This window comes from Oncorhynchus kisutch, linkage group LG1 (genome assembly GCF_002021735.2).
Source record: "Oncorhynchus kisutch isolate 150728-3 linkage group LG1, Okis_V2, whole genome shotgun sequence".
Lineage (NCBI taxonomy): Eukaryota > Metazoa > Chordata > Actinopteri > Salmoniformes > Salmonidae > Oncorhynchus > Oncorhynchus kisutch.
The window spans coordinates 75,050,916-75,076,559 of NC_034174.2; the positions used below are offsets into that span (position 1 = coordinate 75,050,916).

Genomic DNA, 25,644 nt, shown 5'->3' on the forward strand with positions numbered 1-25,644 from the left:
ACCATACAACAATATTACACCACTACAATACAACATGTATAATACCACCATACAATAATATTACACCACTACAATACAACATGTATAATACCACAATATTACACCACTACAATACAACATGTATAATACCACCATACAATAATATTACACCACTACAATACAACATGTATAATACCACCATACCACAATATTACACCACTACAATACAACATGTATAATACCACAATATTACACCACTACAATACAACATGTATAATACCACAATATTACACCACTACAATACAACATGTATAATACCACCATACAATAATATTACACCACTACAATACAACATGTATAATACCACCATACAACAATATTACACCACTACAATACAACATGTATAATACCACAATATTACACCACTACAATACAACATGTATAATACCACCATACAACAATATACGTGTGTGTAGAGTGCGTGTGCTCATCAGTTACCTGATGTGGCATAGAGTTCCATGTAGTCATGTCATGGCTCTATGTAGTACTGTGTGCCTCCCATAGTCTGTTCTGGACATTGGGACTGTGAAGTGGCCTCTGGTGGCCTGTCTTGTGGGGTATACATGGGTGTCCGAGCTGCCAGTAGTTTAAACAGACAGCTCGGTACATTCAGCTTGTCAACAATTCTTACAAAAACAAGCAGGGATGAAGTCAAATTTCTCCTCCACTTTGAGACATGAGATATTGACATGCATATCATTAACTAAAGGCGTTCTCCCCTCAGCAGCCTCCTGTGAATCATACACTTTTACTGCTCTGTAGTGGAGAGCAAGGGTCACAATGACTTAGACACTCCATGAGGTTATTACTATTCATTCATATATTGTATAAGTCACGTACATTACATTGCCAAGAGCTTTGACTTTTCAATATATACTACACTACATTCCATTACTTTGCTATCATGGTCCTTTTGAGAACCAAAGTTGACATTTCTTCACTGCGTTCCAGCAGCGGGAATATAAAGACAGTGGGTTTTAGAGAGAATCCCGGAGCGTCCTGCTCCAAACTTCACCACTTCCTGTCACGTGACACCTGCCCCTGACCCTTGACCTCTCGGCTGCTTAGACCCAAATGATCAAAATCATCTACAGCGACCTTCGGGGTCACACGGTCCGCTCTGGTCCCAGACGCAGCCAATGAAATGTGTGTGCGTGTGTGTGTGAAACCCACACCCAACGTTTAGTAAATATATAGCCAACAAGAAAATCTAACTAAAGTATTAATCTAACTAAAGTATACCAACAATATCTGTATCGCTCTCTCCCTCTCCTTGAGAACTAGGTCTGTGTGGTTTCAGATGCCTCCATATTAGGACACAGTGATGGAACGGAGGATGAGGCCGCCCCATCCCCCTCTCCCTCCCTCCCTCCCTCCTCCTTCTCTCCTTCCTCTCGTGGGCCTCGCTCAGTTGTGGGCCATATTATAGGGCAAATACAGTCCTGGGAGCCATGCTCCCTCTCTCCCTCTGTTCATCCCTCCTTTCTTCTTTCCCTCTTTATCTCTCCTTCTCTCTTCCTCCCCATTTGTCCCCCTCTGTCCATCCATCCATCCCGCCCCTCTCCCTCTTATTCTGCCCTTCCCTCTCCCTCTCTTTCTCTTTCTCTCCCTCTGTCTCTTTCACTAACAGGAGCTGTCAGTAGGGAGATCCAGAGTGTTGGAGGGGATGTTAGAGTGACGTTGCGTCACATTGACCTACACACTGTCCCTCACTACACAGACAGACACCAGTGTGTCCCTTATATTCATTTAGCAGCAGTGGCCCACCACTGATCAAATGCTGCCACCACTCCAAAATATATGATGTAAAAATGTTTTTCCATATAGATTTCTACATATACGCCCTTTGAAATGGGTCGTGCAAGATTTTGGCACACATAGTCAGATGAAATCCTGGACACCATTTTATGTCTCTGCATGCATTTTGAAGGAAGTTTCTATCTAGCGTGAGCTCAATGACTGGATGTCTATGGGAACACCTAGCATGTCATTGCGCTAACACTACCCTCGCCACTACTGCTGGGAAAATAGGGGGAAAAAGACACAGATGCACACAAGCATGAAAACACTCACTCACACTCTCTCGCCTTCTCAAACACACGCATGTACACACTCACTCACACTCTCTCCTTCTCAAACACACGCATGTACACACTCACTCACACTCTCTCCTTCTCAAACACACGCATGTACACACTCACTCACACTCTCTCCTTCTCAAACACATGCATGTACACACTCACTCACACTCTCTCCTTCTCAAACACACGCATGTACACACTCACTCACACTCTCTCCTTCTCAAACACACACATGTACACACACTCCTCACTTACCATGACCCAGGGGACAGAACAACAGAATACAGGGTGACTGTTGTTGCAGGCTTTGGTTTTCTAACTGACTGTAGTCATGTCACTATCCCTTTATGTCCTTCATCATTAACCCTAGGACTTATCATATAGCTTCTCAATCAAACATAGGTGGCAGGAAAGTCCTGGCTGGCATCCTTCATTGGTGTGTGTGTGTGTTGTCTTACTGAATGTTCCTCCCCCTCTCATGATTCACCCTTTTCATGTTGCCACACACACACATAAACACACACACACATTCCCTCCCCCACTCCTAGCTGGACTGTGGGAAATCCTTGGGAAAGAGGTTGTGGCTACAGGCTCTGTTTCTTTTCTCTCTTCCTCTCTATCCCTCTCTCTGTCTTCTCTCTCTCTTCGTTCGCTCTCTCTTCGCTCGCTCTCTCTTCGCTCGCTCACTCTTCATTCTCTCTCTCTCTGCTCTCTCTTTGCTCTCTCTCTCCGCTCTCTCTCCCTGCTCTCTCTCCGCTCTCTCTCACTCTCTCTCTTCGCTCGCTCTCTCTTCGCTCACTCTCTCTCTTCGCTTGCTTTCTCTCTCCCTCCAGCAGTAAACCTTTAAGTCAACGAACTATCATTTCTAGGCCACTAGGAGACAGAGAACTAGAGAGCTTGTTTATGACACCATGATAACTTGAATTTAGTGAAAGCAATAACAATAAATTGGCTTCGAATTCTCTGTAACATCAGGTACTGCGACAAACGCTGTAGATACTTCATCTGGAGCCACAATGAAGCATCTAAATGTGTGTGTCTGTATTCATTGATCAGATCACACCAACACACCAGCCCTATAAATCTGTGCTAGTGATGCTCATGGTTTTTTAAGCAGCTCCCGGGCCGTGCTCTGCATGTTTTATTTCCACCAACCATTTAACACACACTCTACCCCAGAGCCTGCACTACAGCCAGCTTCCACACACACACACACACACACACGCACGCAAAAATGCAGACACACACACATACAGCAGTAGAGATAACCAACTGCTTCTCACTCACACATTCAATTGTCCCACAACAAATGCTTTAAACAGCTGCCAGAGCAACACACACACTCCACTTCTCTCAGCATTAGATACAATCCGCTTTTCTCCTCTGATAGGGGTGTCTAGCCTGTAGAGAATGAGTCTGACCTTTTCAGGACCTATACCCTGCCCACCACGCACACGCAGACAGACAGACAGACGCAGCCACAGAGACACACAGAGACAGACACTCTCCCTGAATCTGTAGACACACAACACTTTGCCCTCTCCTCCTCCTCCCCTCACCCGTGTGAGCAAAAGATTTTAGTGGTTAGAGTTCATTTCCTGCAATTCTACTCATTTTGCCATTGGACGTAGAGCAATGTTGTAGTTTTAAAGCAAGTTCGCTGCAATTCTACTCATTTTGCCATGGGGCAGAGAAAAATATGATATCAGTGACCTAGAAAAAGATTCTCGAACTTGCACCTTGTGTATTCTACTATTCTAACTCTCAACAGTGAGTTGAGAACCCGGATGAATTAAAAAAAATATATAAAAATATATATATATATAGCGAAAAAAATATCGTTTATTTTTTGGTAATTGATCCACAGGCCGGCCAGTTGTTTATCCATGTCCAATATGAACCACTCTACCCAACTGGATCAACAGACAGGGGGACCTTTAACACCGGTGCGCAGCAGGAAGTGACGTCACATGACGCGACAGTGGAGACAAATAGCTTGGATGCATTTCAAGGCCTACCTTCAAACTCAGTGCCTCTTTGCATGACATCATGGGAAAATCAAAAGAAATCAGCCAAGACATCAGAAAAAAATTGTAGACCTCCACAAGTCTGGTTCATCCTTGTGATCCATTTCCAAACGCTTGAAGGTATCACGTTCATCTGTACAAACAATAGTACGCAAGTATAAACACCATGGGACTACGCAGCCATCATACCGCTCAGAAAGGAGATGCGCTCTGTCTCCTAGAGATGAAAGAACTTTGGTGCGAAAAGTGCAAATCAATTCCAGAACAACAGCAAAGGACCTTGTGAAGATGCTGGAGGAAACAGGTACAAAAGTATCTGTATCCAAAGTAAAACGAGTCCTATATTGACATAACCTGAGAGGCTGCTCAGCAAGTAAAAAAGGCCACTGCTCCAAAACCACCATAAAAAAGCCAGACTACGGTTTGCAACGGCACATGGGGACAAAGATCGTACTTTTTGGAGAAATGTCCTCTGGTCTGATGAAACAAAAATAGAACTGTTTGGCCATAATAACCATCGTTATGTTTGGAGGAAAAAGGGATGATCGCAAGCTGAAGAACACCATCCCAACTGTGAAGCACAGGGGTGGCAGAATCGTGTTGTGGGGGTGCTTTGCTGCAGGAGGGACTGGTGCACTTCACAAAATAGATGACATCATGAGGAGGAAAATTACGTGGATATATTGAAGCAACATCTCAAGAAATCAGTCAGGAAGTTAATGCTTGGTCGTAAATGAGTCTTCCAAATGGACAATGACCCCAAGCATACTTCCAAAGTTGTGGCAAAATGGCTTAAGGACAACAAAGTCAAGGTATTGGAGTGGCCATCACAAAGCCCTGACCTCAATCCCATAGAAAATTTGTGGGCAGAACTGAAAAAGCGTGTTCGAGCAAGGAGGCCTACAAACCTGACTCCGTTACACCAGCTCTGTCAAGAGGAATGAGCCAAAATTCACCCAACTTATTGTGGGAAGCTTGTGGAAGGCTACCTGAAGCGTTTGACCCAAGTTAAACAATTTAAAGGCAATGCTACCAAATACTAATTAAGTGTATGTAAACTTCTGACCCACTGGAAATGTGATGAAATAAAATCTGAAATAAATCATTCTCTCTACTATTATTCTGACATTTCACATTCTTAAAATAAAGTGGTGATCCTAACTGACCTAAGAGAGGGAATTTTTACTAGGATTAAATGTCACGAATTGTGAAAAACTGAGTGTATTTGGCTGAGGTGTATGTAAACTTCTGACTTCAACTGTATTATTGACCTACTGCACTACACTAGTTCATTAGTAGTATATTATTGACCTCCTACTGCACTACACTAGTTCATTAGTAGTATATTGTTGACATACTACTGTGCTACACTAGATCAGTATATTATAGACTTCCTACTGCGCTACACTAGTTCATTAGCTGGAGTGTGTCATGGTTTAATTAAGACTAAGTAGCCTATCCACTGCCACCCACACGACTGACAGACATATAGTAGTGGGAAGAGGACACTGGACCTGTCTGAGCCCAGTACAATATCATAGCTACAATCAGGCTAGAACAGTATTCTAGCCCTGAAATATGCTAACGCTAGCTACAGGTAACTTATCCCCATGTACTGCTAGATGACTATCTTCCTACAGCTGCAGTTAAGCTACTCTATGCCTGCATCCCAAATGGCACCCTATTCCCTTCTTAGTACACTACTTTTACGGGTTCTGGCCAAATGTATTGCACTATATAGGGATAAAGGTGCCAACGGCATTGTGGAGGGTTTGTCGGTATCCAGATTTTCATATCGTCGTACCGTCCTTCTCTCGTCCCAGGATTTACAGTATTACTGGCTTGGGGTCGCCCAAAAAAACTATTACCAGAATGCTAACAAAATTACCATAAGTAAATAGTGAATTTTCATGGAGGTTGCTAGCTAAATATGCTAACGAGCGCAAACGAAAATAAACAAATTGCAAAGACAGGCAATGCAGCTCATGACATTTTTGGTGAGTTCGGACATTTACAAGCAAATATGAATGAGAGACGTGCAAATGAACAAAGTTTTGACACATTCTTGTCTGAAGGAAGAACAGTACTTTTGTACATGCTGTGTCTGTGGGGAGTCTGGAGTCGCTAGGGCAACTGGCCTGCCTGCTCTGCTTGGAGAAGAGGGGGGAGGAGCAGACAGGCCCAGAATGGAGAGGAGAAAAAATGCAAGGAAATCAAACTGCAGTGGCAGCTGTACAGACAACTCATCCAACGGGATTTGACTTCTCAAACACGGCAGAAAGCTACCACAATGTAATGCCCCTTCACCTTATTAATTCAGCAACTCCCAAGTTTAACTGATGTAAATGTAGAGTCTCATAGCAAAGGGTCTGAATACTGATGTAAATGTAGAGTCTCATAGCAAAGGGTCTGAATACTGATGTAAATGTAGAGTCTCATAGCAAAGGGTCTGAATACTGATGTAAATGTAGAGTCTCATAGCAAAGGGTCTGAATACTGATGTAAATGTAGAGTCTCATAGCAAAGGGTCTGAATACTGATGTAAATGTAGAGTCTCATAGCAAAGGGTCTGAATACTGATGTAAATGTAGAGTCTCATAGCAAAGGGTCTGAATACTGATGTAAATGTAGAGTCTCATAGCAAAGGGTCTGAATACTGATGTAAATGTAGAGTCTCATAGCAAAGGGTCTGAATACTGATGTAAATGTAGTCTCATAGCAAAGGGTCTGAATACTGATGTAAATGTAGAGTCTCATAGCAAAGGGTCTGAATACTGATGTAAATGTAGAGTCTCATAGCAAAGGGTCTGAATACTGATGTAAATGTAGAGTCTCATAGCAAAGGGTCTGAATACTGATGTAAATGTAGAGTCTCATAGCAAAGGGTCTGAATACTGATGTAAATGTAGAGTCTCATAGCAAAGGGTCTGAATACTGATGTAAATGTAGAGTCTCATAGCAAAGGGTCTGAATACTGATGTAAATGTAGAGTCTCATAGCAAAGGGTCTGAATACTGATGTAAATGTAGAGTCTCATAGCAAAGGGTCTGAATACTGATGTAAATGTAGAGTCTCATAGCAAAGGGTCTGAATACTGATGTAAATGTAGAGTCTCATAGCAAAGGGTCTGAATACTGATGTAAATGTAGAGTCTCATAGCAAAGGGTCTGAATACTGATGTAAATGTAGAGTCTCATAGCAAAGGGTCTGAATACTGATGTAAATGTAGAGTCTCATAGCAAGGGTCTGAATACTGATGTAAATGTAGAGTCTCATAGCAAAGGGTCTGAATACTGATGTCAATGTAGAGTCTCATAGCAAAGGGTCTGAATACTGATGTAAATGTAGAGTCTCATAGCAAAGGGTCTGAATACTGATGTAAATGTAGAGTCTCATAGCAAAGGGTCTGAATACTGATGTAAATGTAGAGTCTCATAGCAAAGGGTCTGAATACTGATGTAAATGTAGAGTCTCATAGCAAAGGGTCTGAATACTGATGTAAATGTAGAGTCTCATAGCAAAGGGTCTGAATACTGATGTAAATGTAGAGTCTCATAGCAAAGGGTCTGAATACTGATGTAAATGTAGAGTCTCATAGCAAAGGGTCTGAATACTGATGTAAATGTAGAGTCTCATAGCAAAGGGTCTGAATACTGATGTAAATGTAGAGTCTCATAGCAAAGGGTCTGAATACTGATGTAAATGTAGAGTCTCATAGCAAAGGGTCTGAATACTGATGTAAATGTAGAGTCTCATAGCAAAGGGTCTGAATACTGATGTAAATGTAGAGTCTCATAGCAAAGGGTCTGAATACTGATGTCAATGTAGAGTCTCATAGCAAAGGGTCTGAATACTGATGTAAATGTAGAGTCTCATAGCAAAGGGTCTGAATACTGATGTAAATGTAGAGTCTCATAGCAAAGGGTCTGAATACTGATGTAAATGTAGAGTCTCATAGCAAAGGGTCTGAATACTGATGTAAATGTAGAGTCTCATAGCAAAGGGTCTGAATACTGATGTAAATGTAGAGTCTCATAGCAAAGGGTCTGAATACTGATGTAAATGTAGAGTCTCATAGCAAAGGGTCTGAATACTGATGTAAATGTAGAGTCTCATAGCAAAGGGTCTGAATACTGATGTAAATGTAGAGTCTCATAGCAAAGGGTCTGAATACTGATGTAAATGTAGAGTCTCATAGCAAAGGGTCTGAATACTGATGTAAATGTAGAGTCTCATAGCAAAGGGTCTGAATACTGATGTAAATGTAGAGTCTCATAGCAAAGGGTCTGAATACTGATGTAAATGTAGAGTCTCATAGCAAAGGGTCTGAATACTGATGTAAATGTAGAGTCTCATAGCAAAGGGTCTGAATACTGATGTAAATGTAGAGTCTCATAGCAAAGGGTCTGAATACTGATGTAAATGTAGAGTCTCATAGCAAAGGGTCTGAATACTGATGTAAATGTAGAGTCTCATAGCAAAGGGTCTGAATACTGATGTAAATGTAGAGTCTCATAGCAAAGGGTCTGAATACTGATGTAAATGTAGAGTCTCATAGCAAAGGGTCTGAATACTGATGTAAATGTAGAGTCTCATAGCAAAGGGTCTGAATACTGATGTAAAGAAGGTATTTCTGTTTTTTTATTTTCAATAAAATTGCAAATATTTCATGATGGGGTATTGTGTGCATATTGCTGAGAAAAAATACATATTTAATCCATTTTAGAATAAGGTTTGAATACCTTCCGAAGGCTCTGTATATAAAATGAAAACACTAGGGCCTGTAGGCGATGTCTACGCTGCGTTGTAGGTCTCTTGAGTAAATCGGAGCTGAAAAAAACATTTTAGGCTATTCCGTTAAAACAACTGGAGCCTATGCACACATTGTAATCAAAATTAGAATCTTAATTGGTTCATTTCAAACCTTTTGTGAGGCGCAGTCAGGAACTAGTTCTGCACAATGGCAAGTGGTGGGGTCGATTAACCAGAAATGGAGGATCCTTCATCATCGTTTAAGTCTCCAGTTTGGGGACATTTTGGCTTTCCAGTAGATTACAACGACGAGGGACAGAGAGAGTATGTCACCACCCACCTCAAAACATTTTGACACATTTACGCCGACATCACCCCAGTATTCCTACCACTGGAGCCGATTCTGACCGGGCCAAAGAAATGACAAGAGAGATAGGTATGTTTATAGTGGTGGATATGCGCCATTCTCCTGGTTGAGAAGAATAGGGTGTTTCAGCACCTTGTGAAGGTGCTTGAGCCACATGATGTATTTGCCCTCTCGCACCCATTTCAGCAAGTAGGTAGTAACCGCTCTATATAAGCAAGCTTAAGCTGAATTGGCTAATGCACCCTGGGTTGCGCTTACTACAGATGGATGGACTTCCAGGGCTACAGAGAGCTACTTAACAGTGACAGCCCATCACATTACCCCAGAGTGACAAATTAGAAGACTGGCACTACAGATACGCCCCCACTCAAGTGCGCATATATTTCTCTTTGTAAGAAAACATTATAGCATAGGCTTATACACTGTCTGAGCCATGTTCACATATTGATTTCACACGCATATTGCACTTTATTTTAGTGGTGTAGTTGATGAGTAATGGTGTGTTTCATTGAAGGAAACAGAAAGTGTTATTCCTGATGGTGCTCTCATCAGGTATTATATCGCTCAACATCATATATAGAATCAGGAATAACAACACTTTGTATTTTCTTAAACAAAAACTAACTACAGTAACTGTTGGATTTTCATTTTTCCCGCCGTACTGAAACCGAACCGTGACCCCAAAACCGCAATACCAACCGAACCGTGACCCCAAAACCGCAATACCAACCGAACCGTGACCCCAAAACCGCAATACCAACCGAACCGTGACCCCAAAACCGCAATAACCAACCGAACCGTGACCCCAAAACCGCAATAACCAACCGAACCGTGACCCCAAAACCGCAATACCAACCGAACTGTGGGCTTGGTGAAGCGTTACACTCCTAGGTAACACCCTGTCTGAGTGGCTGGAGAGAGAGGGATGGAGAGAGTGATCAGGAGGTTCAACAAGGGGACACAGTGAAGGGACTCGGGTCAGGGTGAGGACAGAGAGAAGGTGACAGTGAAAGAGAGAGAGAGAGAGAGAGAGGAGACAGAGCGGCATTTCCTATTACACTGTGACAAATACTCAGACCAAAGAGAATATTTCTTTCCCAAAATTATAACTCAATACAAAGAATTTGAAACTATAAAAGATGAAGAAAAAATCTAATATTTATTGGGTGAAAAGCCAAAATGTGCAGTTTTGGCAGCTAAATATGTGTCCTCCTGCCACAACCTGAGGGACAGCCAGTGAAACGTGCAAAGTAATGTCGATCATATTTCCCATCTTGTTTTGTTCTGTCTTTCATACCAGGTCATGTGTCTTCTACCATTGATTTAATGTATTGTTGTTCTCATTAATATTGTTGTTGTAGTTGTTGTTAATGGTAATCCCATGTCCACTACTACTATTATTATTGCTGTTGGTTCCACCATTTATTTATATAGAAACATATATTTGTATTTCATTTTTATATATGTATACTTTGACAATGTAAGTAATAATGAACTTGCCATGTCAATAAAGTCAATTGAATTGAATTGAGAGAGAGTGATAGACAGAAAGAGGAGGGTAAATAATAGTTGTCAGCCAGGTAAAGACTATAGAATTCTGCCTCTTTTTCATAAAGAAACCATTGTCCTGATCTCTCTCTCCCTCTACACCCCATCCCTCTCTCCCTCTCTCCCACATCGCCTCTTTCTCTCTACCTCTTTCCCTCCCTCCCTCTGTCCTGTCTTTAACTAGGCTCTGATGGAGCTGTTAGAGACATCTGTATTATATGCTGAAAGGCACTCACTGTGTGTTTAAGGTTATACACACACACACAGAGACACACAGAGACACACACAGACACACACAGACACACACAGACACACACAGACACACAGAGACACACAGAGACACACACAGAGACACACAGACCCTCTATGTGAGGTGACATTATAGCTGACAATAGAGCACCGGCTCCTATTCAGATGAGACCTCAGATTAGAGAGTCCATAAGGAATACCCTGCTGTACAGCTGTAAAGACAGTTCCCCTGATGATGATGTACCCATCCGCAGGTCAAGCTGGACAGGACACACACACCTCTATGCCTGGAAAGACCCCTTGTCAGATAATACAAAAGGGAAGCGGAGGAAGTGGAGAACACCTCTACTGAAACACTTACCTCTTTCTTTTTATTTATTTGCCTCTCTCTTCTCCTGCCCTCCTCTCTTCTCCTGACCTCCTCTCTTCTCCTGCCCTCCTCTCTCTTCTCCTGCCCTCCTCTCTTCTCCTGCTCTCCTCTCTTCTCCTGACCTCCTCTCTTCTCCTGCCCTCCTCTCTCTTCTCCTGCCCTCCTCTCTTCTCCTGCCCTTCTCTCTTCTCCTGACCTCCTCTCTTCTCCTGACCTCCTCTCTTCTCCTGCCCTCCTCTCTTCTCCTGCCCTCCTCTCTCTTCTCCTGCCCTCCTCTCTCTTCTCCTGCCCTCCTCTCTTCTCCTGCCCTCCTCTCTTCTCCTGCCCTCCTCTCTTCTCCTGCCCTCCTCTCTTCTCCTGCCCTCCTCTCTTCTCCTGCCCTCCTCTCTCTTCTCCTGCCCTCCTCTCTTCTCCTGCCCTCCTCTCTTCTCCTGCCCTCCTCTCTTCTCCTGCCCTCCTCTCTTCTCCTGCCCTCCTCTCTTCTCCTGCCCTCCTCTCTTCTCCTGACCTCCTCTCTTCTCCTGACCTCCTCTCTTCTCCTGCCCTCCTCTCTTCTCCTGACATCCTCTCTTCTCCTGACCTCCTCTCTTCTCCTGCCCTCCTCTCTCTTCTCCTGACCTCCTCTCTTCTCCTGCCCTCCTCTCTTCTCCTGACCTCCTCTCTTCTCCTGCCCTCCTCTCTTCTCCTGACCTCCTCTCTTCTCCTGCCCTCCTCTCTTCTCCTGACCTCCTCTCTTCTCCTGACCTCCTCTCTTCTCCTGACCTCCTCTCTTCTCCTGCCCTCCCCTCTCTTCTCCTGCCCTCCTCTCTTCTCCTGACCTCCTCTCTTCTCCTGACCTCCTCTCTCTTCTCCTGACCTCCTCTCTTCTCCTGCCCTCCCCTCTCTTCTCCTGCCCTCCTCTCTTCTCCTGACCTCCTCTCTTCTCCTGACCTCCTCTCTTCTCCTGACCTCCTCTCTTCTCCTGCCCTCCCCTCTCTTCTCCTGACCTCCTCTCTCTTCTCCTGACCTCCTCTCTCTTCTCCTGACCTCCTCTCTTCTCCTGCCCTCCTCTCTTCTCCTGCCCTCCCCTCTCTTCTCCTGCCCTCCTCTCTGTTCTCCTGCCCTCCTCTGTTCTCCTGCCCTCCTCTCTTCTCCTGCCCTCCTCTCTTCTCCTGCCCTCCTCTCTTCTCCTGCCCTCCTCTCTTCTCCTGACCTCCTCTGTTCTCCTGCCCTCCTCTCTCTTCTCCTGCCCTCCTCTCTTCTCCTGCCCTCCTCTCTTCTCCTGCCCTCCTCTCTTCTCCTGCCCTCCTCTCTTCTCCTGCCCTCCTCTGTTCTCCTGCCCTCCCCTCTCTTCTCCTGCCCTCCTCTCTTCTCCTGCCCTCCTCTCTTCTCCTGCCCTCCTCTCTCTTCTCCTGCCCTCCTCTCTCTTCTCCTGCCCTCCCCTCTCTTCTCCTGCCCTCCTCTCTTCTCCTGCCCTCCTCTGTTCTCCTGCCCTCCCCTCTCTTCTCCTGCCCTCCTCTGTTCTCCTGCCCTCCTCTCTTCTCCTGCCCTCCTCTCTTCTCCTGCCCTCCTCTCTTCTCCTGCCCTCCTCTCTTCTCCTGCCCTCCTCTCTTCTCCTGCCCTCCTCTCTTCTCCTGACCTCCTCTGTTCTCCTGCCCTCCTCTCTCTTCTCCTGCCCTCCTCTCTTCTCCTGCCCTCCTCTCTTCTCCTGCCCTCCTCTCTTCTCCTGCCCTCCTCTCTTCTCCTGCCCTCTTCTCCTGCCTCTCTTCTCCTGCCCTCCTCTGTTCTCCTGCCCTCCCCTCTCTTCTCCTGCCCTCCTCTCTTCTCCTGCCCTCCTCTCTTCTCCTGCCCTCCTCTCTTCTCCTGCCCTCCTCTCTCTTCTCCTGCCCTCCTCTCTCTTCTCCTGCCCTCCCCTCTCTTCTCCTGCCCTCCTCTCTTCTCCTGCCCTCCTCTGTTCTCCTGCCCTCCCCTCTCTTCTCCTGCCCTCCTCTGTTCTCCTGCCCTCCTCTCTTCTCCTGCCCTCCTCTCTTCTCCTGCCCTCCTCTCTTCTCCTGCCCTCCTCTGTTCTCCTGCCCTCCTCTCTTCTCCTGCCCTCCTCTCTTCTCCTGCCCTCTTCTCTCTTCTCCTGCCCTCCTCTCTCTTCTCCTGCCCTCCTCTCTCTTCTCCTGCCCTCCTCTCTCTTCTCCTGCCCTCCTCTCTCTTCTCCTGCCCTCCTCTCTCTTCTCCTGCCCTCCTCTCTTCTCCTGCCCTCCTCTCTCTTCTCCTGCCCTCCCATCTCTTCTCCTGCCCTCCCCCTCTCCCTCCACTTTTCTACCCTACTCAGGACTGAAGTGCCTGCCCTCTCCATCTTATCAGCTCCTATCTACAGCTCAAACATGCTCTGCCCACAATGCAACACCTGGGCACAAACACAGTAGCAGCCAAATATAAACCAGCAGCCTCGGTGTGTGTGTGTGTGTGTGTGTGTGTGTGTGTGTGTGTGTGTGTGTGTGTGTGTGTGTGTGTGTGTGTGTGTGTGTGTGTGTGTGTGTGTGTGTGTGTGTGTGTGTGTGTGTGAATATGTTAGCGCTAACTCATTTACTAACAAAACACTCAGTGACTATTATGAGTTTTGAAATGATGACCCCGTATGACCCTGTATGGCCCTGTATGACCCCGTATGACCCCGTATGGCCCCATATGGCCCTGTATGGCCCTGTATGGCCCCGTATGGCCCCGTATGGCCCTGTATGGCCCTGTATGGCCCTGTATGACCCCGTATGACCCCGTATGGCCCTGTGCAAACCTGATTCATAAAGCCTCAGAGTAGAAGTGCTGATCTAGGATCAGGTCCTCACTGTCCATGTCATCTTTTTCAAATATGATTTAAAAGGTAAAACCGATGGTGGATCAGCAGTCCTGCTCTGAGACGCTTCATGAATATGGCCGTGATGTGCTTTAGGTATTATATCATCACCCAATGGGATGAAAGCCACAGTCTGCAGTATTTCCTGCTGTTCAATGTGATGTATGTGTATATTCAGTGGGCATACAGTCTACTACACACCTGTTGTGTAATAACGTTATATTCCTGAATGTTCTTGTTCGAAATGAGAGGTAAAAAACACATTTCCTAAAGAGATATAATAACCTAGAGTAACCTTCTATTTTCATTGAAAGTTATACTTACCAAGCAGCAGTTTTAGAACGTTTGGGATGTACATAACACGCCTCATTGTTACAATCAACTAAACAACATAGAATCAAAACACCCAGTTATTATGAGTAATCAAGGTAGAACCAAAATAGACCCCTTTCGGTGTTTACAAACATTGCCGCACACGAGGGCAATGCACACAACTTGGTTGCAGAACACGAGTGAGTTCTCATAGACCGGAAGCACAAAAATACTATTTACATGTTGCTTATGAGCGCTTTCCACACTACTTTTGGATTATAATTGGATTGTAAGGACTTATGAATGTCCTGCTTATTAATATGAAGTTTGTGTCATCATCGCAAATCAACTGCATTATACCCTTTTTTAAATGTCAACTTCACCCAGAAAAATGACTTATTGGCCAGCTTTGTTCACCGCCTACGTCAATGAGCGTTAGCATTCTAGCTAACAACTGCTGCGTACAAAATAGGTATTTTGCAAAGATCACAACCAAATATAATCTTAGCGAACGTTCAAACACTATTCAAAACAACATTGGAAGTAATAACTATGGAAATATCTCCATCGTGTGGAATGGGCGCAGATGGCGATGGCCGGTGTTTCTGCATCTTGCCTGACATCAGTATGTGTGTACTGAAAAGGGGGACACAGAACAAAATCAAATAAAACCTACCCTTCAGTTTCTCCATCAGGCCCTGCGTCGCCCTCTCCAACACCCGCCCGTCCTCCTGCTGGTACCGATCATCCAGAAACCCGGCGGTGGCCTCTGATAGGTGAACCTTCCCGGCGACGCCCAATTGTTCCATGAGGTTGGCCAGGTTGACGTCGTTGGACCACACGTCGAACTTGAACCGCTTCATCCCCAGGATCCCACAGAGGACCGTGCCGGTGTGGACCCCCACCCTCATGTCCACCGTCTCACACGTCTCCTGGCAGAACTGCTCAATGGCCACGATCATACCTAGTTTCAGAGTAGAAGAAGAAGCAGAAGAAGACTTTATTGACCCGTTTTCCTCGTAGTGAAACTGCTTGGATCCCAAACACCCCTGAAACACAAACACACACAGGTCAGACAGAACGCAGTGAGCACACATCCAGTAACTAGTAACAGGTGCAGGGTATAAAAAGCCAACTGGAGAAAGACAGATACTGTACCCACCCACACACTGCTGATTGCTCCCATAGTTTGATTGGAAAACATTTTGACCCAAAGGTCAAGAAGACCAGCTTCAAAAGACCTTCAGACCAGCGCACTAAATGCTTATCGGAGCTATCTCAACTCATTCTAGATGTGGACAACAGATATGCCTCTTCTCCAACGCTTGAACTCTACAAAGAGAGACTGCTACACCAATCGGAATTTGACAATCTTTCCACGAAACAAACGGAACAGCATCTGTTTAAGTCGAGGCAGACATTTTATGAACACGGAGAGAAAGCTGGCAAGTTGTTATCTCACCAGCTTCAACCTGAAATCTGTGTTGCAGCCGATTTAACTTCTACCAATCCCAAAGAAATCAACAATCAATTTAAGCAATTATACTCTGCTCTTTACTCATCAGAGGCTCTTCCTGACACATATTGTATGCACGCATTTCTAGACAATCTGGAAATCCCATGTCTCAATTCAGATGAGAAAACTAACATGGATGCCTCAATAAGTGATGATGAAGCTACTCTGGCAATCCAGTCCATGCAGAGCGGTAAAGCATGATGGGCATGATGAATTCCCTATTGAATTTTATAAAGCATTCTCCTCTAAACTATCCCCTATCCTCAGCTCAATGTACAATTAAATCCTTTCTCGTCAGAAACTGCCCCAGACACTTACCCAGGAAACTATTTTGGTTTTGCTTAAGAAGGACAAGAATCCCCTAGACTGTGGCTCATACCGCCCTTTAAGCCTTTTGTGCTGCGATGATAAATTCTCACTAAGGTCCTCTCATGCAGAGACAGTGATGCCTAATATAATTAACTCTGACTAAACCGTATTTATCTCAGGTGGACAATCTTTCTATAATATGCGCCGGTTATTTAATGTTCTTCATTCTGCCCACTCAACTCTACAACCGGAGGTCGTCAGCTCTATTGATGCTGAGAGTCATCTGATGCTGAGAAGGCACTTCGACCGGGTTGAGTGGGAATATTTATTTACAGTACTAGAGAGATTTGGGTTTGGCCCGTCATTCCTTTCCTGGATTAAGATTTTGTACTGGTCCCCCGTGGCGTCTGTTCGCACCAACAATGTTACCTCCAGCTACTTCCCTCTCCACAGGGGGGCCAGGCAGGGTTGTTGTTTATCCCCTTTCCTATTTGATATGGCTACTGAGCCTCTTGCTATCGCCCTACGCGGCAAGGAGGGGATTAAGGGGCGACATGACTCACAAGGTGTCCTGATATGCAGACTATCTTCTTTTACACATCTCTAACCCTGTGGAGTCTGTACCCGATGGTGGATCAGCAGTCCTGCTCTGAGACGCTTCATGAATATGGCCGTGATGTGCTTTAGGTATTATATCATCACCCAATGGGATGAAAGCCACAGTCTGCAGTATTTCCTGCTGTTCAATGTGATGTATGTGTATATTCAGTGAGCATACAGTCTACTACACACCTGTTGTCTGTAAATGTGTAATAACTTGCTATATTCCTGAATGTTCTTATTCGAAGTGAGAGGTAAAACAAATTTCCTGAGGAGATATAATAACCTAGAATAACCTTAATTATATAAGGCATCACTGTGGAGTCTATACCCTATCTCTTGGACATGCTACAAGGTTTTGGGACATTCTCTAGTTATGAATTAAACCTAACAGAAAGTGTGCTCCTCCCCATGAATCAGTTAGCAGAAGGTATTGGGTATGGTCTTTACTTATTTGGGGTTGAAGGTCACACGCTCATGTAAGGCTCTGTTGAAACATAACTTGTGTACACCTCTGGAGAGCACTGAGCAGGATTCATACGGTGGTCGTCTCTTCCCATTTCACCAGCCGGTCGCATTCATTCTGTTAAGATCACTGTACTATCTATGTTTTTCTACTTATTACAAATTAAATTACCCATTTTTTTTGCCAAAGTCGATATTCAAACAACTGGACAGCTACATTTCAAATTCATTTGGAATAAGTCAAATCCACAAATGAGAAAGGTATATCTAGAGAGACCGAAGGCTGCAGGTGGGCGGGGCATTCCCATTGTTTTACACTACTACTGGTCAGTAAATATATCTAAATGTGTTTGTTGGGTTTCTACATTTGGAAAAAAAAGGACTTGGGCCATCCTGGAGTTACAGTCTAGGTCCCAGTTCTCAAAATCACTTTATCCTTAAACAAGCAAGCTGCTTCTCTCCATGATCATCTCTTCCCAGCGTCACAGAGTGACACGGCATTCCAGTTCTGGCATAGGAACGGTCTGCTGTTTTTTTTGTGACCTATTTGTTGATAACACCTTTGTCTCATTTGATACTCTGAGGGTTGACCATAATCCCAATACCCACTTTTTAAAATATCGCCAAACTCTCAGCCTTGCCAAAAAACATTTCCCTTCATTTCCACTTGAGCCTACTAAGTTTCTAGTCGAGAGGTGCTTAGATCTTAACCCGTTTCTGAAGGGCACAATCTCCAGATTATAGGACATAATACAGAACATAAATCCACCTTCCCTGGCAAATACAACATCTGCATGGGAGCAAGACATGGGTGGCGAGCTACCCGATGATATACGGCAACACAGTATTGAGCGTATCTACACATCATCATTTTGCATAAGGAATGGGGTCATTCAGTTCAGAGTTTTGCACTGTCTCCATTACTCAAATGACAGATTAGCAAAAATATACCCAAATGTTGACCCCAAGTGTTTGAGATGCCACCAGAGTCCAGCGACTCCGGGAGACATGTGCCAATATTTGAGTGGCTTCTGGGACCACATTTGTTAAGCATTCTCACATATGTGTAATACAACTGTTAGCCCCAACCCGGTCACTGACATTTTTGGGGTAATTCCCCAAGACCAGAATGCTACCATGCATCAGGCGAATGCGATAGCATCTGCCTCACTGCTAGCGGGCAGTCTTGTTCTCTTCACTGGAAGTAGGCAGAGTCAACCTCCTTTATGCAGAAGGTTAAGGAGGTGGTGTCATCTCTGCCTTTGGAGGTTGGGTACACTGTCCGTGGGGCCTGACAAAAGTTTGGCTTTACCTGGTCCCCATTAACCACTGGAGAGCCTGTCTTTTACTTTGTGTAATTTGCATATTTTGGTCAGCAGTCATGTGTGTTCTAGTGGCCATATATTGTGCTGATAAGATTCAACTAATATTATTTTCTCCATTGTTTTTGTTCCTATTACTGTTTATGTTTCTGCCCTGTTTAATTTATGTTTCTATGTTATCCTTGTATGATGCCTTGGTGGGTGGGAGGGAGGTGTGGAGGGAGGTGTGGAGGGAGGGGTGGAGGGAGGGGTGGAGTGGAGGGAGGGGTGGATGGAGGGGTGGAGGGAGGGAGGGGTGGAGGGAGGGGTGGATTGGGGAATGAGGGGTTGGCGTTGTACTGTTTTTCTGTTCTCATATCTGAAAACCTATAAATAAAGTACAAAAATAAAATTGCAATAAAGTTGCAGGAGCAATTAACAGAATGCTATCTACCCATCTTTATCCCATTGGATCATACCTAGTCCCATCTCGACACAGCAGTACGCATGGTCAGGGCGTGGCTCGGGACATCCCGCCACGCAGTAGTAACAGTCTCCCAGTGTACTGATCTTCTCACAGCGCGTCAGCTCACACAGCCGGTCGAAACGGCCGAAGAGGTCATTGAGGAGCCCCACCAAGGCGTGGGCGGACTTGTTGGCAGACATTTTGGTGAAGCCGACGATATCCGCAAAGAGGATAGAAACAGGCTCCATGCGCTTCATGTTGAATGGCCTGAAGATGATCTGATGATCAAATTAAATCAAACTTTATTTAAAGTGTTATTAAAATTGTAACACACTTTGCAGTAAATCTATAAGCTTTTGTTCTTCTGGGTCTAGGCCGGTTACCCTAAAGAACTTTGTGACTACTGCTGATGTAAAAAGGCTTAATAAAATACATTTGATTGATTTGGATAATAAAATAAATAAAAGCAGACCACACATGAAGCAATGAAGGAGGAATAAAATAGCATAAAACAATGACTAAAAGGCTAAGCTAAACAGGTGAGTTTTTACGCATGATTTAAAACGCCAACCACTGCTCCTCTTACCTGGCCTCTGGGGATCGAAGTCTTCTTCCTCTTAAGATGACTATGATGATGGGGATGGTTCTTAGGGCTCGCCGCGATTGAAGAAGCCCCCCCAGGACCTCCGACCGTGGACACAGCCGAACAAGCCCCGGCAGAGTATCTCTTCCCTGCGTTCCCCTCCATCTCCTCGTCCCCCTGCTTCATCAGTTCATCGGCGACCCTCCTCGGCATGACAGAGTGGATCATGCGTTCCTTCAATGCTTTCTCCACCTGGAACATATTCACAAAGACAGGTAACAACTGGTTTCCCTCTCCACCTGGAACGTATTCACAAAGACAGGTAACAACTGGTTTCCCTCTCCACCTGGAACGTATTCACAAAGACAGGTAACAACTGGTTTCCCTCTCCACCTGGAACATATTCACAAAGACAGGTAACAACTGGTTTCCCTCTCCACCTGGAACGTATTCACAAAGACAGGTAACAACTGGTTTCCCTCTCCACCTGGAACGTATTCACAAAGACAGGTAACAACTGGTTTCCCTCTCCACCTGGAACGTATTCACAAAGACAGGTAACAACTGGTTTCCCTCTCCACCTGGAACGTATTCACAAAGACAAGTAACAACTGGTTTCCCTCTCCACCTGGAACGTATTCACAAAGACAGGTAACAACTGGTTTCCCTCTCCACCTGGAACGTATTCACAAAGACAGGTAACAACTGGTTTCCCTCTCCACCTGGAACGTATTCACAAAGACAGGTAACAACTGGTTTCCCTCTCCACCTGGAACGTATTCACAAAGACAGGTAACAACTGGTTTCCCTCTCCACCTGGAACGTATTCACAAAGACAGGTAACAACTGGTTTCCCTCTCCACCTGGAACGTATTCACAAAGACAGGTAACAACTGGTTTCCCTCTCCACCTGGAACATATTCACAAAGACAGGTAACAACTGGTTTCCCTCTCCACCTGGAACGTATTCACAAAGACAGGTAACAACTGGTTTCCTTCTCCACCTGGAACGTATTCACAAAGACAGGTAACAACTGGTTTCCCTCTCCACCTGGAACGTATTCACAAAGACAGGTAACAACTGGTTTCCTTCTCCACCTGGAACGTATTCACAAAGACAGGTAACAACTGGTTTCCCTCTCCACCTGGAACGTATTCACAAAGACAGGTAACAACTGGTTTCCTTCTCCACCTGGAACGTATTCACAAAGACAGGTAACAACTGGTTTCCCTCTCCACCTGGAACGTATTCACAAAGACAGGTAACAACTGGTTTCCCTCTCCACCTGGAACGTATTCACAAAGACAGGTAACAACTGGTTTCCTTCTCCACCTGGAACGTATTCACAAAGACAGGTAACAACTGGTTTCCCTCTCCACCTGGAACATATTCACAAAGACAGGTAACAACTGGTTTCCCTCTCCACCTGGAACGTATTCACAAAGACAGGTAACAACTGGTTTCCCTCTCCACCTGGAACGTATTCACAAAGACAGGTAACAACTGGTTTCCCTCTCCACCTGGAACGTATTCACAAAGACAGGTAACAACTGGTTTCCCTCTCCACCTGGAACGTATTCACAAAGACAGGTAACAACTGGTTTCGAGAACATCAGGAATTTGTGATCTATTTCATGTTATTTGATTGTTTGATGAACATGATGATGAAATGAAATCATCTGTCTATCGATGATCAAATGTGTCAATGTTTTGATTTGATCCGTCTCTGACATATAAATAATAATTACCTCCAGGTCCTTGCCGTGCATGATGGCCTGGCCCACCTTGAGGAAGGTGGAGCGGGATCGCACCTCGGACATGATGAAGAGGTGGATGCCGATGGCGTGGGCACACAGGTGGAGGAGAGCCTTAGCCGGGCACAGCCAGCGGAGGGTTTCCCATTCCAAGCTAGAAGAACCAAGACCTCCAGGACTAGATCCAGAACCTAGGGACCCTTCTGCACCTCCAACCCCAGCCTCGCCCCACCTATTCCCCCCATAATTTCCTCCACTGCCATCTCTCCCCTGGAGCAGGGGCAGCCACTCTAAGGCTTCAAATAGTACTGAATACAGGAGCCCCAGTAAAACTGAAGCATATAGCCTCACATGGAGAACACTGTAGAGTAGTAGCAGGACCTCCATACACAGAGAGAAGGTGCCCACTGGGGAGATGCAGGGAGCCCGAGTAGGGCCCACTCCGCCTGGGGTGCGAGGGAATGTCCGGTTGCCATCCCTGGTTCTCTCCAGGTAGACAAAGCCTCCTGTCTGGATCTGAGGAGCCAGAGTGATGGCGAATGTGGTCACAATGAGGAGCAGCGAGGCCTGGTTGTACAGGTGAGCATAGGGCCTTGTCAAGGTAAAGAGGAAGAGGATGAGCAGGAAAAGGAGGAAGGAGGCGGTCGGGGCGAGGAAGGTCGCCGGGTCACAGCGGTCGTGGTTGACCCCGAAATACACGCCCCAAAGGAGCGAGGCAGAGGCCATGTATGACAGAACATAGCGGAAGCGCCGTTGAGTCTGCGGGAAGCACCTCTCGCGGCACGCCTCTTCGAGTATCGGCGAATCAAACTTGGGGTCCCACCACTGGGCAGCGGACCTCTCAAACAACTGGGGCAGAGTCTTCTGCTGGCTGTGTAACTTATTCATAACAGCCCTCCGAACTCCCGACTCCCCTGAACTACAGCTGGAGGAGATGCTGTATTTGGTGCAGGGTTTGGAGGGATCTCCTTTGGCGGTAGTGGTAGACCCACCTACTCCACTCCCTCCTCCTCTGGTATTGCTGTCCCTTGTCGTTGGGGTTGGGGTTGGGGGAGAGTCATGATATTGTCGATGCTGTGGCGATGGCGCGTGCTGTGTGTGCTTAGTGTTGTCGATAATCCGCACAGTCACGGCGCCGTCACTGCTTGAGGCGCAGCTAACCTCCGTGGCATGTGGGAGAAGCTGCTGCTGCCGGTGTTGCAGCGGCTGCAAGGCCATTATGATGGCTGGAGTGACGTGAAGGGGGAAATACTAATATCTGATCAATGATGGCGGACGGTGCGCGGGCAATGCGGTAACAGTACTAAGTGAAACATCTGGCAGAGGAAGACTAGGCAGGAGAGTGAGCAAAAAAGAGAGGCAAGAAAGGTGATGGTTGTAATCACGACTTGATATATCGTGTGTACAGAAAATACGTATTTCTACTAGGCTACGCACGAATGTAGCCAACTAGGCCTACTCACTCATATAAAAAGGACCGTTCCAGGCTCTTGAGTAGTTCATTATCCCGACCTCTGTATTACGTCAGCACTCACATTCCATTAATTCGTCCCTTGCCTTTGGAAGCCCTCGCTGTCCACTTTGTACTCGTGTGCTGCTCTGCTCGCTCTCATCTGGCAGTTGAAATAATTGAAAGTCCTTTCGTCTTTCCTCTCCCCTTCTTTATACATCCTTCCCATATATTACGTTTTTTTATCACATTACGTTTTTTAATCAGGTTTAAAAAGCCAATCTGGGATCAGTTGTTCAAATATTCACTTTTTATTCCACACCACGCGCAGTGTTTTGACAGCCGCCAGTGACAGCTCGAGCCTCGCTCTCAAGAAGTCCTCACGTGTCTTCTTCACTGATGATCAAAATAATGTCCCCATGTTATTATTACATTTTAATACACACACAATCCGAAAAGAGAACATTATTTATATAATGTTTCCAAGTCCAAAACGACCCATATTGTGTGTGTGTCTTGTTTAGGAGTTGTAGGCTATACACAGTAGATTGTTGTCCCACTCATTCCAATAACAAGCTACACATGGCTAGAAAATTGCGACTAAGTTACAGCTTCGGTCCCTTCTTATCTTATCGGAGCACCCGCTCCAAAACAAGTCACTTTAAAGTTCCTTTCCCTTGGAAAAAAAACAAGCGTTATCCTCTTTCCGTTTTAGTTACATGAGTCAACAGTTGAAAATAATAGGCTAACATTCATAGCATGTCCTCCTTTCCCTTTCGGACTATTTCAAAGCCCTAGTGTGGGTGAATACTTTCGTGTTAAACTAGCCAAGCTGAAGAGTTAGACTTTGGCTGTCGGGTCGGGTAGGTGGGTGGGTCGGTTGGTTCACGACCACCCAAAACCAGCAGCCAGGCAGGCAGCGTCCGTTTAGCGGTCTAGCTGTCCCCCCATACCCAGTCTGTAGTTCTTCCACAGCCGGGCCTATTCCCAAGCTCCAGCCCCGTCCTTTCCTGACCTCCCTCTACGGATCTCTACATCGGTAATATCCCCACTTCCAAGACGACAGGGACTGTACAGATACAGTAATTATGAGACCTTGAAAAGCGATTTTAAATCGAGAGATAAGTACCCAAAATATGACAGCTGAGCTGATATAAGCCAACTCCTTTTACTAGGCTGGAGTCTTGAACAAACTTGTTGGTAAGAGTTGGCAAAACAGAAAGCTATGAGAAACACCCACCCTTGTATGAATAGTCTATTAAATATATAGACTGAAATACAAAACTGTCAAGTTATGTCTACTAAATATTCCTATCGAATATTCACATTTTCCATAGGATAGGCCTATCCAATGAACAGGACAGGCTTTTAAAAACAAAAACTGCAGTTTAAAATTGAAGCAAAAACGTATCCAGAAACGTCACTACTGTGCTCCCTTCTGTATCCAAAGCCTAGAAACTTTTTCCCAGGCCGTGGTTCCTTCGTCATAGGACTGTAAACGCGTGGAGTAGAGAATAACTATGGAGTGCATGGAGAGATTCTGTGAATTTCCTCCTCTTTGCTTTCCCCAAAGGAATACCGAATTCCCATGAGGAAGAAACAATATATCCTTGATCCTGCTTCCCTTTATTCAATTACCAACGAATAAGACATAGTTCGCGAAATGTGCTGGCTGTCTGTTCCATAAATTCCTCAAGTCTGGATAGCTCGAGATTATGCTGCCTGCATGTGCCCAGAAGAAGCATAGCCCGAGCGAGTCCACTCCTTGTTGCGTTCGCGTCCTCTTCCGTTCGAAAGGTTCGGTGACGGTTAAGGTTACCTCCCTATTGCCCGGGTCCGGGTAGCCTAAGTAGGCTAATAAAAACACGTTTTTATGTGTTTTCCCGATTTATCCAGGGGAAGACAAGGCAGCTCCCGTCACTCCCACCATCTTCCTATACCCAGACGGATATTCTCCGCCAGCTGAGGCGGCGGTGCGGTGGAGAAGGGTGGGTGTCCAAAGCGGAGCGACTCGGTGGTATGAGCATCGAGCTTCAGTAGCTCCAGTCTGAAAATACAGCAGAGGGGGGTATGGTGGCTGATGATGGGAGCGCGCACGCAGAAATGTATTGTGTGGCTATGGACGAGCACGTATTGAATGAGAGTGAGAGTATAACTATTTCAGATTGTAAAACATTTAAATAGGTAGACTAGAAGTCCAAAGTAATAGGCCTATCTTACGCATTTTACGCATAGGCCGTTTTCTTTCCAAATGACATCACCCACCACATGACACAAACAGACCAACACGTTAGGTGTACAGATACCAATATATTTCAGTGTTTTACATTACATTCCTGTTCATTGTTACACAGCTGTTACACATAGACCTATGCCCACGCTAACAGGGTTGTGCCCATAATTCCAACAGTCAGTGATATCATTGATTGAAGGGGCATAAAAAAGGCCTACCCTAATCTAGTAGATAAGGTATGCACACCTATAATTGCCCTGAAGAGAACACTGATCTAGTTTCTATATTCACAGACAGATCTTTGTGTGACACGTCTACTTTGAAGGAAGAATAATATCTACTCTTTGAGTCCAATAAAAATGGCTAGCCTCTTCCGCTAGATGAAAGTTGCCAAACA

At 45.3% G+C, this 25,644-nt stretch overlaps 1 protein-coding gene across 1 annotated transcript in view; it reads right to left on the reverse strand.

The window, feature by feature from the left end:
• The window catches only part of LOC109880859 (adenylate cyclase 9), a 60,569-nt gene extending 35,482 nt beyond the window's left edge, over window positions 1-25,087 (reverse strand). Inside the window, exons 1-4 of the mRNA XM_031833263.1 lie at window positions 21,559-25,087; window positions 19,813-20,061; window positions 19,240-19,504; window positions 15,246-15,533 (exon numbers count right to left, since the gene is read on the reverse strand). Coding sequence (XP_031689123.1) covers window positions 15,246-15,533; window positions 19,240-19,504; window positions 19,813-20,061; window positions 21,559-22,782 — 2,026 coding nt within the window. The 5' untranslated portion in view covers window positions 22,783-25,087. The remainder of the gene's footprint in view (window positions 1-15,245; window positions 15,534-19,239; window positions 19,505-19,812; window positions 20,062-21,558) is intronic.
• Between the last annotated feature and the right edge of the window lie 557 nt (window positions 25,088-25,644).